The sequence below is a fragment of the Phyllostomus discolor genome, chromosome 6 (assembly GCF_004126475.2).
Source record: "Phyllostomus discolor isolate MPI-MPIP mPhyDis1 chromosome 6, mPhyDis1.pri.v3, whole genome shotgun sequence".
NCBI lineage: Eukaryota > Metazoa > Chordata > Mammalia > Chiroptera > Phyllostomidae > Phyllostomus > Phyllostomus discolor.
In genome coordinates, this window is record NC_040908.2 from 155,589,145 (window position 1) to 155,606,425 (window position 17,281).

At 65.4% G+C, this 17,281-nt stretch overlaps 4 protein-coding genes across 16 annotated transcripts in view; 2 read left to right on the forward strand and 2 right to left on the reverse strand.

Annotated features, from left to right (window-relative positions):
• The window catches only part of DGKZ (diacylglycerol kinase zeta), a 41,462-nt gene extending 37,325 nt beyond the window's left edge, over positions 1-4,137 (forward strand). For 12 of the 13 annotated variants that reach the window (XM_036029324.1, XM_028514692.2, XM_036029325.1 and 9 more), the window contains 8 exons: positions 70-110; positions 584-723; positions 1,456-1,487; positions 1,695-1,738; positions 2,208-2,328; positions 2,438-2,471; positions 2,723-2,822; positions 3,385-4,137. In XM_036029324.1, coding sequence (XP_035885217.1) covers positions 70-110; positions 584-723; positions 1,456-1,487; positions 1,695-1,738; positions 2,208-2,328; positions 2,438-2,471; positions 2,723-2,822; positions 3,385-3,501 — 629 coding nt within the window. In that variant the 3' untranslated portion in view covers positions 3,502-4,137. Of the gene's footprint in view, positions 1-69; positions 111-583; positions 724-1,455; positions 1,488-1,694; positions 1,739-2,207; positions 2,329-2,437; positions 2,472-2,722; positions 2,823-3,027; positions 3,256-3,384 lie in introns of those variants that run through there. The other variant, XM_036029323.1, reaches the window with a different exon arrangement.
• Positions 4,138-5,248: 1,111 nt separating this feature from the next.
• On the forward strand, positions 5,249-7,238 carry MDK (midkine). Its single transcript, XM_028517554.2, has 5 exons — positions 5,249-5,386; positions 5,663-5,739; positions 5,882-6,049; positions 6,171-6,332; positions 6,939-7,238. The coding sequence occupies exons 2-5, from the start codon at positions 5,664-5,666 to the stop codon at positions 6,962-6,964; spliced, it is 432 nt and encodes a 143-aa protein (XP_028373355.1). The 5' UTR covers positions 5,249-5,386; position 5,663; the 3' UTR covers positions 6,965-7,238.
• CHRM4 (cholinergic receptor muscarinic 4) lies at positions 7,046-14,638 on the reverse strand. The gene is made up of 2 exons (XM_028517556.2): positions 14,528-14,638; positions 7,046-9,985 (listed from the first exon to the last, which is right to left on the reverse strand). The coding sequence occupies exon 2, from the start codon at positions 9,955-9,957 to the stop codon at positions 8,521-8,523; it is 1,437 nt and encodes a 478-aa protein (XP_028373357.1). The 5' UTR covers positions 9,958-9,985; positions 14,528-14,638; the 3' UTR covers positions 7,046-8,520.
• Positions 13,559-16,505, reverse strand: LOC114498997 (nascent polypeptide-associated complex subunit alpha, muscle-specific form-like). The gene is made up of 4 exons (XM_028514961.1): positions 16,440-16,505; positions 15,933-15,988; positions 14,528-15,270; positions 13,559-13,887 (listed from the first exon to the last, which is right to left on the reverse strand). The coding sequence occupies exons 1-4, from the start codon at positions 16,503-16,505 to the stop codon at positions 13,559-13,561; spliced, it is 1,194 nt and encodes a 397-aa protein (XP_028370762.1).
• Between the last annotated feature and the right edge of the window lie 776 nt (positions 16,506-17,281).

Consider the following 17,281-nt stretch of genomic DNA (forward strand, 5'->3'; position numbering starts at 1 on the left):
TGGGCTGGGGCAGCAGAAACCCTGGGCCTGGCCCCCTGGACCCGCAGCCAACCCAGTGTCTCCCCACAGCCACCACCGCCAGCCGGTTCTACAGGATCGACCGGGCCCAGGTGAGCACTCAGCCCCCCTCCCAGACACCCAGCATCCCCTCCACGCGCACGCTCCCCCATCCTCATCCCTGTCCACGGGTAGGGCGTGGCCCTGCCCTCCAGACTGGAGCGCACAGGGCAGCACCCCAAGGAAAGGGGGCCGGTGTGCCCAGGGAAGGCTTGCTGCCCAGGTTGGGGGTCAGGGCCTCATAGCACAGGTGCCGTCCGGACAGACACAGAGGAAACAGCACTGCTGGCCAGGGGCCAGACTGCCTGGGTGAAAGTTCATCCGTGGGAAGGGGCTGGCGAGCTGGAGGGCCCAGGACCCAGAGGGCCAGGTGGAGGCAAAGCAGAGGGGCCGCAGGGTCACTGGCCTGGCTGCCTCTGTCGGCACTCACACCCATAGCAGAGGCTTCTCCTCGTCTGCCAGTGTGGTGGCCACCGCACCCCACCACCACTGCCCTGACCCTCGGCCCTGGCCTCCCCACCCACAGGAGCACCTCAACTACGTGACTGAGATTGCACAGGACGAGATTTATATTCTGGACCCAGAGCTGCTGGGGGCGTCGGCCCGGCCTGACCTCCCAACCCCCACCTCCCCTCTCCCCACCTCCCCCTGCTCGCCCACACCCCGGTGAGTCCCTGGGCTCCTCGGGAGCCCTGCCTTCAGCCACAGCCACTTCCCTGGCGCCAGCCTCCCACTGCCAGCCTTTGTGGTCCCACCCAGACCCTGCCCTCCAGCAAGCCCTGCCGGCTCTCCCCCAACACCTGGTCACACCCCGTCCAGGCCCAGTGCCCCCCACCCCAAGCCCTGCCCTCCCCAGCCTAGAACAGCGGCTGGTCGCTGCGGGTCACTCCATTGTACACAGCCCACGCCTGCCCTCCCCTCCGTCACCACTGTCCAGCCCCATCGCCGCTCAGTTCTTTGGGGCCTCGAGTTTGCCTGCTCGGCACCTGTTCCGGGGCCTCGCTCTCCCCACCTCCCAGTGCCGCCTCGCAGAGCTGGTCCCATTCACACCTCCACCGGGGGGCTTCGCCCCAGAGAAGGCTCCTGGGGAACCCCACCTGATGTGGCTGTTCAAGTACACTACCCCGTCTCCTGCTCTTCACAGCACTCCCTGCTCTCCAAATCCTTTATTTATTGACCTGTCTGAGGTCCCGGCTAGAATGTGAGCTCCCTGAGAGCCAGCCCTCCACCCACCCACCCTGTTTGCCGCTGTATCCCCAGTGCCTGGAGCAGCCCCGACAGGCAGGAGGCACTCAATAAACTGTTGAAAGAATGAAGGGCGCCCCTGTTTGGGGCTGGGAGGGGGACCAGCTGGCCCGTGCCGCAGCCACGTCACATCTCGCCCCGCTTTGTTTGTAGGTTATTGCCAGGGGATGCTGTGCCCCCTAAAGGTGAGGCTTCTCCCTAGTTGTGGGGGTGAGGCTGGTGGGGAGGCGGCCCATGCTCTGCCTCACACAGACACGCCTGTCAAGGTCCCTGGGGTCACGTTCACCGTGAGCCCAGCCCTCAGCCCCTCTCTGCACACCACCTGCGTGTCCCTGCACCAACACAAGCCCAGGCCTCCAGCCCTGGAGTGTAACAGGCAGGTGTTCCGGCAGGTGCAGAGCTGGTGGAGGCCGCCAAGAGGAACGACTTCTGTAAGGTACCAGCGCCCTGGCTCCAGCTCCCTCCCCTGGGCAGCCCCCTCGCCTCGGGGCAGGGCACCCGGTGAGCCAGAAGCCAGCCTGTTCTGATGCGGTCATCCAGCATCATCTGCCCTCAGCAGGGTTTCCTTGGTGATCGTCCCATTCCACTGCTGCCCCATCCAGCCCATGACCCGTGTCCCATCATAGGGCTGCCTAGCTCAGTGTGCCTGTCCCTGGCGCTGGGGAGTGAGCATTCAAGGGACTGGCTCCAGGGCCTGGTCGTGTGTCCTCCTAGGGAGCCCACCAGCACTTTGGCTGAGATAAGCCCATTGTCTCTCCCTTGACACTCCCAAATGACCCCAGCAGCCCCTAGGGAGCCATGTGTGTGAGCAGGCCAGTGTCAGCCCTATGGCCTGTATGTGAGTTGGGGGACATTTCTGGGGCCGGAAAGGGTGGCCAGCAGCCCAGCCCTGCTCCCGCCCTCAGCTCCAGGAGCTGCACCGAGCTGGGGGCGACCTCATGCACCGGGATGACCAGAGTCGCACACTCCTGCACCACGCAGTCAGCACTGGCAGCAAGGAAGTGGTCCGCTACCTGCTGGACCACGGTAAGCTGCACCACTGGGTACCCTGCCCACCCCCCACCCCAGGCTGGGCCGAGGCAGGAGGAGGAGGGGCCGCCAGGCCTCTCTGACCTGCCCCTCGCCTCTCCTCCAGCCCCGCAAGAGATCCTTGATGCTGTGGAGGAAAAGTGAGTACCTGGCAGTGCAGGACCCTGGTTACTGTGGAAACTGCCTGCCTTTCTCTGGCCCCTCCTGTTTTTGTCCGGTGGGAGCCCACGAACCCTTCTGGCCGCATCTGCCATCCTCTGGGCCCCCCCACCCCACCCCATGCCCCAGGCCAGGGCCCCAAACTCCCTGCCCTTTTATGATGGCCCTTGGGAAACATCTGGGAGGGCCTGGAGGACTGGATGGCATCCACAGCCAGCCCCTGTGCCCCCAGCGGGGAGACCTGTCTGCACCAGGCGGCAGCCCTGGGCCAGCGCACCATCTGCCACTACATCGTAGAGGCCGGCGCCTCGCTCATGAAGACGGACCAGCAGGTGAGCAGACTAGCAGGGCGGGCAGGGAGTCCACGCAGGTACAACCGAGGCTCTCCCAGGCCTGAGCCCTTGTGAGAGGGCAGCCTCAGGAGCGCCACCTCTGGAGAATTGGCGCTATTTCTCAACCTTGAGAAGCCTGGACCCGAGGGCTCTCTCTCCCTGGCGCACGCCTGCGCTTTCCCTCCCCGCCCCTCTTCCCCTACAGGTGTGCCTCTCCTAAACGCTAAGGGACTGCAGGAGACTTGGCAACCAGAGGAGCAGTGGGCAGCGGCAGCTCCTGGGGCCTAACCCCCTGACCCTGTCTCCAGGCCCCTTTTCCTCTGACTTCCCAGTGAGCCGACGCAGCCCCGCCCAGGCTCTCTCGGTTGCTGATTCTACCCTAAGCCCTTCCGTGTTTCCCTATCCCCAGCTTTAATAAACGTGCTCTCAAAATCTAAAAAGAAAAAAGAAACCCCAGCCAGCAGGGCGGCCCAGCCAGCCTGGAAGGCCTCCCCTCCCCCACCAGCAGCCGGAGGGGCGGACCCAGCCTCTCCCCCGCCTGACCACAGCTCCTCCCCTCCAGGGCGACACTCCCCGGCAGCGAGCAGAGAAGGCCCAGGACACGGAGCTGGCCGCCTACCTGGAGAACCGGCAGCACTACCAGATGATCCAGCGGGAGGACCAGGAGACGGCTGTGTAGCTGAGGCCAATGCTGAGGAGGGGCGGGCCCCGGTCACGGCACGAGCCCCCTTCCTTGCCCACCTCACTGCCACATTCCAGTCGGACAGCCACGGGGTGACCCATGCTCCAGGGAAGGAGCCCCGTGCTGCCCCCGGAGGAGCCACCCAAACCTAGGGCTGGACTCTGAGGAGTTGGGGCATCTCACCTGTTCCCTGAACCCCGGCCTGACCTGGAGGCCCGCAGGGGAGCAAGAAGCTGGACTGGACTGGGCAGGCCTTTGGAGGGCTGGGCCTGGCCACTGCAGGGCGGCCCTCACTCTCGCCAGCGCCCTCCATAGAATCTAGGAGCCAGAGGGGGTGGCAGATGGGCTCGGAGCCCTATCAGGGAGCCTTCCTAAGTCACCTGGTCCTCCAGGGCCCCAGCTCGGAGGCTCCTGGGGGTTCAGTCCTGCTGCCCTGACCCCACCCTTCCCAGGGCCGGCCCCCACAACCGGGGGCGCCGTGCTCGCCTGCCTGCGGCCCTGCTTGGCACCTCCCCCAGTGACCCTCCCCAGCCATTTCTTCGAGGACTGTGTGGCCTGGGGGTTGGGGTGGGACTCTCACGGTGACTTGTTTACAGCTGGGTGTGACTCAGTAAAGTGGATTTTTTTTTTTCCTTTCTGCGTTTCTTTTTTGGGGGGGGAGGCCTTATCGAAGCAGCCGGGTCTGCTGGGTTATCTTCAGAGTGGGGGCACTGGACACCGTGGACCCGGACACTTTCCTGGGGGTCCTGGGTCTCGTTAGGGGGTAGGGTCCCAAGGCCTGCCCGGGACCTGACCTCTGCCGGGCTGCCTAGGGGGCGGGGGGGGGGAGGGGGGCGCTGAGTGCAGAGTTTCTCCCGATTCCTGCTTCCCGCGGGACGCAAACAATGAAAGTGAAAGAGGTGGGGCGGGGTGGAGGGCTGGATTCACGACCCGCTGGCCCTGCAGCCTTGGGCAAGCCCCCTCCCCCAGGCCTCAGTGCTTCCGCTGTTTAGGTGGACCCAGCGCAGTGAGCTCCAAGCTCCAGGGTCAAAAGGGCAGGCATGCGCTGCCGCCGCGGGGGGCCGAGTCTGGAACTTCTCAGAGGGCCCCGGTCGGCTCCCAGTCTTTCTAAATGCAGGCCTGCGGTTTCGCCTCCTCCGCCTCCCCCACCCCCACCCCCGCAGACCTACGCTCCTGGAAAGGGGCAGCACCCCCGCCCTCGTCCTACATGCTTTCTCTGGGGTTCATGTCCCAGGCTCCCAACACTGAGCAAAGCACCTCCCTGCACACTTGGCTGTCCGACGAGGGGCAAATGCGCCTTTCCAGCAGCACCAGGGCGCCGGGGGTCGGCAGGCCCGGGGGGCGCCGGGGGCTTGGGGCCCGGAGCCGCACGCAGGCTGAAACACGCGCCCCCCGGCAGGCCGGGGGACACACCGGGACTCCGTGCTCCCTCAAGGTCCCCATCGAAGGCTCCACCGCCCAGAAAGGAGGCTCGCGGCCTTTTTGGAGTGGGGACTGCCCCTGGGAGGGGGCAGTGCGCCAGGGTGGAAAGCTGGGCCTGGAGCCGGAGATCTGGGTATCAGGGCAAGACGGAGGCCTGGGGCCGGGAGCGCCAGGCATCCGCGGGCTGAGGGCCCCGGTGGGGCGAAGCAAGGGCACCCGCGGCGGGAAACCCGGGTAGAGACGCCAGGAACGCCAGGCGGGAGTGGAGGCGGGGACGCCGGGGTCGGGGGGCGGTGCGGGGGGTTTAAGGGGAGGGGGCGGGGCGGGCCCTTCCTCGGTGGTGGGGGGGCCGGGGCCCATGTGACCGGCTCAGACCGGTTCTGGAGACAAAAGGGGCCGCGGCGGCCGGAGCGGGACAGGACGGGCTGGCGCGGGAGGAGCGAAGCATCGCTGGCGGCAAGTGAGTGCGTGCACGGGGCTAGAGGGCCGCCGTCCTGGGTGGAGGCAGGGTGGGGGTCTGGGTTGAGCCCCGGGCTCGGGGTATCCCCCGGGAGCCGCCTCCCGGCTGTGCGCCCCAGCTAGCGGCGAGGAGTCAGCTCCTCGGATTTTCCCGCGCCGCAGGAGCAGCCCGACCCTGGGGGCCTGGAGAATGGGAGAGCTGGTGGGAGGTGCGTGCATGCGGCTCCGCCGGTGGGGAAGGGGACGCGGGGTGCTCCGATCCTTGCTCTGCCCGCAGGATGCAGCACCGAGGCTTCCTCCTCCTCGCCCTCCTCGCCCTGCTGGCCCTCACCTCTGCGGTCGCCAAAAAGAAAGGTGTGTGCGGTTTGGGGGCTGAAGGAGGGCTGGCGCCCTCGGGGCTGGCCGCCCGGGTTCCGAGGCCGGAACCCCAGGGAGGGATCCCCGAGTGAGTCTCTAGATGCCTCGGATCCTGAGTTCTGTCCCCCGTGCGTTCTAGACAAAGTGAAAAAGGGCGGCCCGGGGAGCGAGTGCGCGGAGTGGACGTGGGGGCCCTGCACCCCCAGCAGCAAGGACTGTGGCGCTGGTTTCCGTGAAGGTACCTGCGGGGCCCAGACTCAGCGCCTCCGTTGCAGGGTGCCGTGCAACTGGAAGAAGGAGTTTGGAGGTGAGGTGGGGCACCGGCGGAGAGCAGGGAAGGGGGCGCAGCCTCGCCGGAACCTGGGCAGACCAGTGGGGGGAGGCCGTAGGCCGTCCCGCTCTGACCCCGGCTCTCTCCCTCCCGCCAGCCGACTGCAAGTACAAGTTTGAGAGCTGGGGATCGTGCGACGGGGGCTCTGGCACCAAAGCCCGCCAAGGCACCCTGAAGAAGGCGCGGTACAATGCCCAGTGCCAGGAAACTATCCGCGTAACCAAGCCCTGCACCCCCAAGACCAAAGCTAAGACCAAAGGTCAGCCAGGGGAGAGGGGGCAGGGTTGCGGCAGGGGGCTGCCCCCACCTGTGAGGGGAATGGTTTCCCCGGAGGTTTGGGGCCCTGGTGAGTGATTTCCTGACGTCTCTGCACTGTTCACCTCTCTGTAGAGATGACTGAGGTAGGCATGGCCTAGGGTCCCGGGAAAGCCCCGGAGGGGCGCGACTTTGTCACCTGCCCGGCCCAGTGGAGCATTTGGTCAGCTCCGCCCTGTCCAGTGTGGAAGGGCTTTACTGTTCGCACTGGCTCCATCCCTCACTGTATTCCTGACTCCCGGCAGGCAGGCAGCCCAGAGAGGCGGACGGGGCAGAGGTGAACCCGCCCACTCCCAGATGAGGGGGCGGGGCTGTCGCCCAGGGTTGCCGGGACCAGGGCTGGGGACACTTGAAGATGTCCTGATCCCCGGTGAACGGTTAAGTTGCGGGGGTGGCCGCAGCGTAATGGCTGCCCTATCCCACCAGTTTCCAGGCCCGCCGGTCGAGAACCACTAGGGGGCAGGATTTTCCTTCCCCCGGGTGTGCAGAGGGATCTTCACTGGGTCACCTGGTTGAGCTCTCCTAACGCGGTGTCTTTCTTGTTTTACAGCCAAGAAAGGGAAGGGGAAGGACTAGCGCGGCCAGGCCTGAATGCCAAAGCGCCCCTGGCCCACACGCTCCCTCCTGCAGGCCAGGCCAGAGCCCACCAGTGCCTTCTGTTCTTCAGCTTTATCAATCATGCCCTGCCCCTCCCTCTTCCTCCCCCGCCCCACCCCCAAGTGCCCAGAGTGGGGCGGGACAAGGGGTTCTGGGCAGCTCGAGCCTCCCCGCAAAGGAATTTCATTCCCGTCCCCCTTTGTTCTCACCCAGAACAATGCCATTGCTAAGAAATAAATTCATTTTCTCCCAATAAAAGCTTTTTTTTTTTAATATATAAAAGCCCCTTCCTGGGGAGTTTGCTGTGGTGATTTGTTGGGAGTGGATGATGGTGGGGGGAAGGGAAGGTTGGAGGGAAAGGTGTCTTTCTTGGGGGCTTGCTGCTCCCCAGAAAAAGCAGAATGGTTATGAACATTTCATTCAGAGCCTTCTACTGTCCTGTGAAAGGGGCCCCCACCAGTGCCTCAGCCTTTCAGTCCTAGTCTGTCCAGGGTGACACCGTGGCTGGGCAAAGGAGCTCACAAAAACTCACTCGAGCTGACACTCCCAGGCCGAGGTCCTTTGTTCCAGCCCATCAGGAAGGTTCTACCCACTGGGAGAACAAAGCTGGGGGGCGCTCGCCAGCCTTAACAACCCCCGCCCCCGCTGGCACTGCAGACCCTGTGGGTAAAGTCCATCCCTGTTCTCTCTCTGGTGACCTGGGCCCCCTTGCACTCTGCAGGAGCCACGGGGAACCCTGCCCACCACGGCCACCTTCACCCCGTGTGACCGGGGACAAGCCCTCGCCTTGGGGACGGGGAGGGCTCTTCAGAGTCCCGCAGATGCTCCCTGCTCAGGCCGAGGCCTGGGAAGCCTGAGCTCGGTTCCTCAGTGAGATGCCCTCCCGCGGGCCCATGGTGACTGTGACCAGGGCCATGCTGCAGAAGGAGGGGTGCCCCAGAGCCCACTCCGCCTGGCCTCCAGCCAGCCCGCCCATCTGTCCAACAAGTACCTGGCTAAGTGTTGTGGCAAGGAGAAATTTCTGCTCCTGGAGTGGTATTTGGGGGCAGAGGGGGCAGAGCCTACATGCGGGGTGCAGGGGGCAGAAAGCACCGATTACAAAAGAATAGGGGACCCTACCCTTCCCTTCCTGAGCCTCCTTTCCAAAGCATTGGCCTCTGCTCGTCCCAAGGGGGGTCTGGGCTTCTGCTCTCCTCCCGATGTCCATTCTTGCAGCCATGCTGGTGGGTCGTGGTGGGGCAGGTACCCACGCAGGTCAGTGCCCCCCAGCTCCCTGAGGCAGGGCCACAGAGGTGGGCCAAGCAGTCCTGGTTCAGACACCTCCTGGGGCTGACCCTCCTCGGCCCGAGCAGAGAGCCGGTCTTCTCTACGAATCCAGCCAGAGCCTCACGGGCTGTCGGGGACCTCAGTTCTCCCCTTTCTCGATTGTGAACACTGAGCCGTGCCTTTGAGTCCTGCCACTACAGCGGCTGAGCCATGGGGTCCCCCAGCACACGCCAGCGGCCGCCAGCACCTCCTGTGGCACCCCTGCCTGCCTACCTGGCAGTGCCGATGTTCCGATACTGGCACAGCAGCAGGTGCCTGAAGGTCTTTTTAAAGGTGGCGTTGCAGAGGGCGTAGCAGGCAGGGTTGATGGTGCTGTTGACGTAGCAGAGCCAGTAGCCAATGGACCACACCGTGTCAGGGATGCAGCTCTGGCAGAAGGTGTTCACCAGGACCATGACGTTGTAGGGCGTCCAGGTGAGGATGAAGGCCAACAGAATGGCAAAGATGGTCCGTGTCACCTTGCGCTCCCGGGCCGCCATCTGCCGCTTCTTGCGCACCTGGTTGCGGGCAATGCTGGCAAATTTGCGGGCCACGTTGGCTGCCGGGCGCATGCCAGCTGGCGTGGCAGGCACGATCTCTATGGCTGTCACACACTCGTTGCCCGTGTGCTTCGTCACAATCTGGATCTTGGACCATTTGGAGGCTGGGTTGAGAGCCCGAGGCTGTAGGCGAGGGGCGGGTGTGGCGGGCATGGTGGTCTCTGTGGTCGACAGCTCTGTGGGTGGTCGTTCCTTGGTGTTCTGGGTGGCACTGCCTGAGCTGGACTCATTGGAAGTGTCCTTGTCAGCCACCGGCCGAGGCGGGGGTGGCAGCACCGGCGGCGGGGCCTCCTCCAGCTTCCCGTTGCGCAGCTGCTCTCGTGCGGCCTCCCCCGGCGGGGCTTTCTTGACGCTCTGCTTCATCAGGGGGCTCTTGAGGAAGGCCAGAGTCTTGGCCTTCTTCTCCTTGGGGCCTTCGGGCCGGTGCTTGTGGACCCGGCTGCGGCTGGCCAGGGAGATGTGGATGTAGAGGACAGTCATGATGACCACGGGCAGGTAGAAGGCAGCGATGGCGGTGCCAAAGGTCACCGCCGGGTTGGACAGGAACTGGATGAAGCACTGGTTGTCGGGCACTGTCCGCTTGCCCACCACAAACTGCCAGAACAAGATGGCAGGCGCCCAGAGCACGAAGGACAGGACCCAGGCCGCGGCGATCATGAGCCCTGCCATCTTGGTGGTGCGCCGGGCCGGGTAGGTGAGGGGCTTGGTGACGCAGAAGTAGCGGTCGAAGCTGATGATGAGCAGGTTCATGACGGAGGCGTTGCTCACCACGTAGTCCAGGGCCAGCCACAGGTCGCAGACCACGGCACCCAGCGGCCAGTAGCCCTTGATGATGTACACGGTGTAGAGGTTCATGGAGAAGGCGCCTATGATGAGGTCGGCGCAGGCCAGGCTGAAGAGGAAGTAGTTGTTGACCGTCTGCAGCTGCCGGTTGACCTTAATGGACAGCATCACCAGGATGTTGCCCACCACAGTCACCAGGCTCAGTGAGCCTGTCACCGTGGCGATGAACACCATCTCCACGGTCTCGTAGCGGTTATGGGTCGACGAGACCAGGCGCACGGACTGGTTGCCCGAGCTGCCGTTGACCGGGGTGAAGTTCGCCATTTCGGTTAGCAGGGCCGGGCGGGGGCGCCTGGAGGGGAAGGAGAGAGAAGAGGGGAGCTGTTGAAGAGGGTTGGAGGGGTGAAGTGGGGTACACTGGGGTTCAGGGGGCAGAGGGACCTCATCCTGCAGAAGCTGAGGCGGCTCTGTCCCATCACTTCCTCCGTTGCCCCTGCCTCCTTTGCCGAGGGAGCTCTGGGGGCCGTGGTCACGGAGGTGAGTGCCACCCGCAACGTCCCCCCACACACAGAGTTTAGGGTCCGTTCACACAAACGAGGGAGCAACATAAAATAGTGCTAGAGAGAAAACAGGGCGGGGCGGGGCGGGGCGGAGAGTGACCAGAGGACAGACAGGAAAGCTCCCTGCAGGTGCTCAGTGGAGGGGGCTCGCTGGAGGTGGTCTGGAGGGTGACAAGGAGGCAGCCAGCTGAAGGGCTTCAGAAAGTGACCTAGTCCAGGGCACTGGCAAGAGCAAAGGCCCGGAGGCACATGGGAGGCAAGGACAGAGGGCCAGCCTGGTGGGGCCCAAGGAAGGGAGCAGGGAGGGGCTGAGTGGCTGCAGATGTCGTCGGGGTGTGACTCTGGTCAGAAGTGTTCATTCCCCCATTTGGTCATGCCTTAAGCCACCATTGCCAGGGGACCTGCTCTACGGGTGACGGGGACAAAAAAGGATACCTTAGCGGAGAACGTTTATTCTCCACCAAGTGCCAGAACCTTCCAACACTGTCTATAGGTATGGGCTCATTCCATCCCCACGACACACCTATGCGGCAGGTGCGTCACTTTTCTCGGCTCACAGACCCAGACGGAAGCCCAGGCACAGAGGTGTTGACCTGACCGGGGCCCCACAGCTCCTGGACGTCAGGCTGCTGTCCTGGCCGAGGTGAGAGTTCTGGCCGCCGGAGGCCCGCAGAGTCACAGGAGCCAGGGACCCCACCGGGGAGAAGACCCCCCCAGAGGTCCAGCGGGGACGGCGTGGAGCTGGGAGCCTTGAGGATGCGGGGCGCGGCAGGGAGGCCGAGGCCCCAGGTCAGGGCCCTGCCGGAGCCTGCGCTTCCTCCCGCCCAGGCCCCCTCCGTCGCCCCTCCCCCGTCCTCTCCCAAACGTGCGGGGGAGGCCCGGCCCAGCGCCGTGCCAGGGCAGCCGCCCGACCAGCTCCTTCACACCCGCCAACGCGAGCACCGTGACACACGCGCAGGGGCCCCACCGCAGCCCCGCCAGCCACTGTCACGCACCCGGTCCCGCGCGTCTAGTGAGAGCGACTGGGGGCTGGGAGCGGTGTGGAGGGAGGGGCACTCACACCGTGGCCCCTGCTTCCAGGCCGGCGGGGACCGAGCTGCGTGGCCTTAGACTCCCCACCTCACCTTCCAGCGCCCCTCTCATTTGCGAAATAGAGAGGACTCTTCCCGGGACAACCTCCCCCAGAGCGCCGGAGCGGCTGGGGAGATCAGCAGCTGGAGCCAAGTCCCCGGGTGACCCCCAGGCCTGACCTCGGCCCCCCTAATCCACCATCACGGACACAGAACCAGCCTCCAGGCAGGGCAGTCTGAAGTCGCCGCCCAAATCCTTGGCCCACCGGCGGACAGGTTCAGAAGTGGGTGGTGTCCCCCCCCACCCCCCCCCAAGGTCACAGATGAGCCAAGGGCAAAGGCCAGATAATGAATGCCCCATCCCCGGTGTGGGACAGCCCCTTTCACCTCTGACAGCCTCTGAAATAACACCCCAGGTGTCACCCTCTGAGCTGGCACGGGGCGGTGGGGGGGGGGGCGGGGGAGGCGGGCAAGGGGCGGAAGCACCCGCTTGGAGAGGCTGCCCTGCCCAGGCCACGCGGGGCGCCAGGTGGGCGGAGTGATGGGCCTGTCGGCGGCCCCAGGGACCCCACCCCCACCCCGTCAGCCTCTCGGGGCCTGGACCTAGGCGGCGAGGTCAGGAGGGGGCCGGCAGGGCCCCAGAGGAGAGAGGCAACCACTGCTGTTTATCGAGTGTTCACTGTGCGTCAGGAGTCCCTCCGAGCTCTTTACGTAGATTCTCTGGTTTAGTCCTTACAGCCGCCTGAAACGGCAGGTGATACTAGTGTCCTCATCCTGAAGATGTATCTTCTTACAGCTGAAGATAAATGCCAGTTAACTTGCCCAAAGTCAGTGTGTAAGGGACGCGGGGGGGGGGGGGGTGCCCGCAGGGGGCGGAGCGGGGAGCAGCATTAGAACCCAGGAGCCACTGTCCCAACCCCCAGGGCCGCACAGCCCATTTCCTGCCTCGGCTCCCTCCCCTTCTAACCGCACAGCTAGGGGTGGGTCGGGGGAGGCCTCGGCAGGGTCCCCGCCCACTCCCGGCCCCCTCCCTCACGCAGCTTTCCCAGAACAGATCTCTCGTCTCCACTGGGGACTTCTTGTCTCCAGGAGGTGGCCGGTGGTTTGGCCCCACTCTGGGCCTGCTGGGGGAAGCTGCCAGCTGTAGACCGGGTGTAACGCGGTGTCTCCCCGCCCCCCACCCCAGGTGTCTTTCTGAACCCCTCCAGTCTTCCGCAGACACCTTGACCATAACACTCCCTGGCGGCGCTTTTCTCTGGGATCCAGGTGGCCTGGGACCTGAGGGAGCCAGCAGCCCTGCCCAAGGCTGTACGCACCGCTAGATGGCAATGTCGGTCCCTGGGTGCCAGCCGGGGACCCGGAGCTGGCAGCCAACCTTGGCCACTGCCCCCAACTCCAAAAGGACGGCGAGCGCTGAGGAGGCCCGCAGTGATCCCCTCTCCAGGCCCCACCCAGGAGCTGCCCTTAGCGCCGCGCGGGGTTCCGTGGTGGGAAATTAAGGGCGCCCGGTTTCTATCCGGCACCGGGCGAGGAACGTGTGGACGGAAGGCGAGTGCGTGTTTGTGTGTGCGATTACTGGGGAGCGCGAGTAGACGCTAGTAGCTGTCTGTCTGCATATGCGTGTATGCGCGCGCTCAGCCACGCCTGGATACCAGTGCGCCCCGTGTGCGCGTGAGCATGCCCGTGCCATGTGGACACGTGCATGTGCATGCGTGTGCGTGCCTGGAGCGCTGTGGCCTGGGGGTTGCACATGGTCCGGGTGTGCCTACGCCTGTGAGCTTGTGTACACGAACAAATGCGGGGCTGGCAGTAAGTGACCCGCCACATTCCGAAAGACTCTGCCGGGAGGCTGGCCCCAGATCTTGGCCGTCTGAGCGCGGATAAAGTCGGGCCAAGAGCCGGCGTCTGAATCGCGCCGCGCCTGTGGTTGGGAAAGGATCCGGCGCAAAGGCCAGACTACACTCAGGTTTGCTACGGCACCCTGAACTTGGGGCACTGTGTTAGCTGAGTGCTCAGCGGTGTAGTGCCCCCCACGCGTCGGTGCGGAGTCCCAGCCTTGAACTGACTTCTGTGGAGGGGCCGCTGCTGGAGTCCCCGACTCGACCTTGCGGGACACCAGGCTCGGCTCAGCGTGCCCGCTGCGCGTTACCTCCAGAGAGAGCCGGCGGGAGGCTGCAGGCAGCACCCCCATAACCAGGTGGCCCAGAAGGGGGATTTGGGTTCGAAAAGTGTGATATTCTTTTCCCACGCTCCTGACCCTGTCCGCCGCTGGGGAAGCACCGTGTGCCCCAGCGTCTAGACGGGGCACCTGTTTTTTCGAGCCTGGGGTTTGGGCGGGCATGCAGGGCCTTGCTGAGACTTATTACGGGGCCCATCAGGAGGCTCCTCCACGTCGCCCCGGTGGTCGATGGGGCCCTGTCTCTCCAAGGCCCCGCCCTCCCCCAACCCCTTAGCTTGCAGTTCCGGCCGCCTCTGGGCGTGGACACCGTTTTTTGCCGGGTCCTCGAGCTCCCCCATCCCCCTTTCCAAGACCAAACGGGAGCGCGTGCTCCGGACCCCGTGAGGGGTAGGGTGGGTTCTCAGGCTTTTACTCTGGGGCTCCGGGAACGCTGTGGCCCTTGAATCTGCCCCCGGAGCGGGAGAGGAGACTCAGGAATTCAGGGAGAGAGAAGGGGTGCAGGGGATTTGGCAACGACATTGTCCCTGACACTTCAGCCACAGAGCTCGGGCTTTAAAGCTGGATCTCTGGGCTCTGGGCTCCGGGCTCCGGGCTCCGGGCTCCGGGCCTGGGCAACAGCAGGGTGGGTGGGTGAGCCCTGGAATGGCGGAGTCCGGGAATGCGCCAAGAAAGGGCAAGGGTGCTTTCCGTCGGGGTCCAAGGTCGCCGGCTGGATGACTCTATGGCCAAGAGTGGGCTGGCAGCGCCGGGGTTGGAGAGACGGGCGGGAAAAGGCTCTTTGGGGCTCCAGCGCCCGGCGCCCGGCGGAGCTGCCACTTGGGGGGCTGGAGTGCGGGGTCCCGCCCCGACCTCCTAGGGGGCTGAGAGCGGGCACACCCTACCGACATCCAGAGGCGCACCTGGAGGACTCTTCCTTCCAGCGGTGCCCTCTGAAGCCCCTGGCACCGCGCTGGCCCCGAAGAAGCCTGGGGCCCCGTCTCAGTCGGACCAGCAGCTGAGGAGACTCAGAGGGTCCGGGAGCCCCGCATCCTTCTCCCCCAACCGAGTCCCCCCGCCCCCGCGCCGCCGCCGCGGAAGTCACTTACCAGACACCTCCGCCCCGCTCCACTCGCACCTGACAGACGGCGGGATGGGAGGGCGGCCCCGCGGGCCAGCGGGCGGGGCGGGCGGCCGGGCCGCGGGCCGGGGGCGGGGACCGGGTGCCGAGGGGCGGCCCCTGCTCCGCCCGCAGCTCCCGGCGCTGTGGCTCCGACTCGCGCTCACGCTCGCACTTTTCCCCGAGCCGCGTGATGTCACGGGGTAGCAGCCAATCCTGGTGGGGCCGCGCCGCCCGCCCGGGGCCGGCCACCCAACGAGGACGCGCGGGGGGCACCACCGGGGCGTCGGGGACCCCAGCTTCGCGCGCCCCTCACTGGAGCCGGCCAGCAGCTCCCCGCTCGGGCACTGTGGGGGCACCACCCACGGCCGAAAGAGCCGCTTAGCTGGGGGCTCGGACCTCAGGGAGGCTGGGGGGTGGGGTGTTGCGTTGTCATGGGGACGCGGCGCCCCCTCGCGGGTTGGGGTGGGGCGAGAGCTGGCAGCCCCGTCTGGCTGCGCTTCCCGCCTCCGCTCTGACCAGGCCCCCGGGACTAGGCGCCTGTCTCGCTCCCAGCCCGGACCTCGCTCCCTGCGTGGCCCCGTGCACAGCGGGACCACCGAGGCGCGAGTGTCTGACTCCGACTGGAGGTCGTGAATGGGCGGGGTCGGCTCCGCGCCACGGTTCCGTCGGGGCGGAGAGCCGAGGGCCGGCAGATTCCAACCCCGGGGCTGCGTGTAGGCCGCCGGGCAGCTAGAGAGGAGGGGCGCCGTCGGGGCTGGGGAAGGAGCAGGGGAGGGAAGGGTGGCCACGGGCCTCCCGGGAGGGAGGAGCCCGCCCTTGGCACACAACGCCCGCCCGCGCCCGCTCCCCCCCGCCAGGCTCCCTGCTCCCGCACTCCAGGTGTGCGCACCTTCTCTCCAGCCCCGGGATGGGATACGCAGCCCATGCAGCCGAGGCCTGAAGGGCGAGTTCACCTATTCCCGTGAGGGAAAGCTCAAGGTCACCTGGGCGGAGCCCAGAGCGAGACCCCAGAGGGCGAGCCACGGGTCTCTTGAGGTCTCCGGGAACCGCACTGGCCCGAGCCTGGGGACTAGTAGCCTTGCCTGAGCCGAGCTGGAGCGCCCGGGGCGCCCGCGGGACCGAGAGCCGAGCGGCTTCAGCACCTCGGAGAGCTCCGCCTCGGCCCTGACCTTGCGGGCTCAGCTTCGCGCGACCAGGAACCAGCGCTTTCCGTTCTCTCCCCGAGACGGCCGTTCCTGGGCCTGGCCAGGCTCGGGTTCGCCCCCACGCCCGGGGCCCCGAGGCCTGTCGCTCCAAACTCTCTGAGCCAAACACCCGATTAACCTTAAGACGCATGCATGGTTCCTTCTTTCGGAAAAACAACTCAAGTCCCGCCCCTCCTTCGCCCTCACCTAAGGGACGGGCGGAGGGCTGTGCGGGAGGTGGGGGGTGGCGAGGCGGGTACACACTAAAGGGGAAGCGGCAAGAGCTGCCAGAGAAGGGGCGGGAACGTGGGCCAGAGCCGGCACGGCAGGGCTCGCGGTGTGGAGCTGTCCGTGCTGAACGCCGATGTGGATGGAGGTCGGTCCCCAGGGCTCAGGAGGGCGAGGGCTGGAGAAGCCATTGTCCTTTCCGTGCATGATCTGGTCTCCCACGATCCTCATCACCACAGGTGGAAGAAGTGCTATTGTTCTTGCCCCCACTTCGCAGATGAGGAGCCAGGTTCAGCTGGCTTATGAGGCAATTAGATGTCAGTCCTGTAAGGGTGTGTGTGTGTGTGTGTGTGCGCGCGCACCCACGCGCGCACAGGAGAATGGAGGGCGGTCAGACAGAAAAGTCGGATGGGGAGAAAAGCAAGGCCAAGAACCGGAGGCCACAGAATCCAGGAATGTCTCCAACCACTGGTTGAATTCTCTCACTGTCAGACAAAGCTGCTCCCATTTCTCTGAAATCCACTGCGTGGTGGGGCCACTGGCCTCCCGCATCCCGGCACCCACAGTGGAAACGTGCAGAGCTGCGCTGGAAAGCAGAGACCTGCTTTATAGTCGGTGCTCTCCACCTTTGGGTCCAACTGGGTCTACAACCTGGGCCCACAGAACTTCTCTGGATGTATTTCCTCATCCCCACATGGGCTGCCAAGCTGTCCTGCTGCCCCCACAACCTTGTTACGGCACACAAGGGGCCCCACGAACGCCTCATCCCTGGGGAGGCTCTATCCACCGTTGTTGCAGTGACAGGAAGGTGCTGACAGGGGCCTCCGGCAGGTAGAGCTGGGCTCATCCTTGGCCAGAAGGGGCAGGGCCAAATTTGGATCACCTCCATCACAAGGCTGAATACCCTTTTCCAACGTAATAGAGCAAGTCAGGGTCCCACCTCGATTCAAACCATGGCTCCGCTAGTTGTGTGGTCCAGGGGTAACGCCAGTGCCCACCTCACAGGCTTTCATGGTGACTGAGAGGTTGGTCACCCACTGCGTCCTGGGCACATGGTTAGCACATGGTATGTCATAGTCCCCACTGTCGGACCACGGAATTCTTCCTCGGGCACAGCGGGCCCCTTCTCCTCCCACCTGTAGATGCACAGCTCAAGTCCCACCTCTTAGAGGAGGCAGGCCCTGACCAGGGCTCTCTGAGCGTGGAGGGCTGGAGATGACCGAGCGGGAAGCGAGAGGCTGCATCGCGTGAGCCCTGCATCCTCCAAGGGAGGAAAGGGAAGCAGAGAAAAGGCAAGTGGCTTGTCCCACGTCACACAGCTAGCTGAT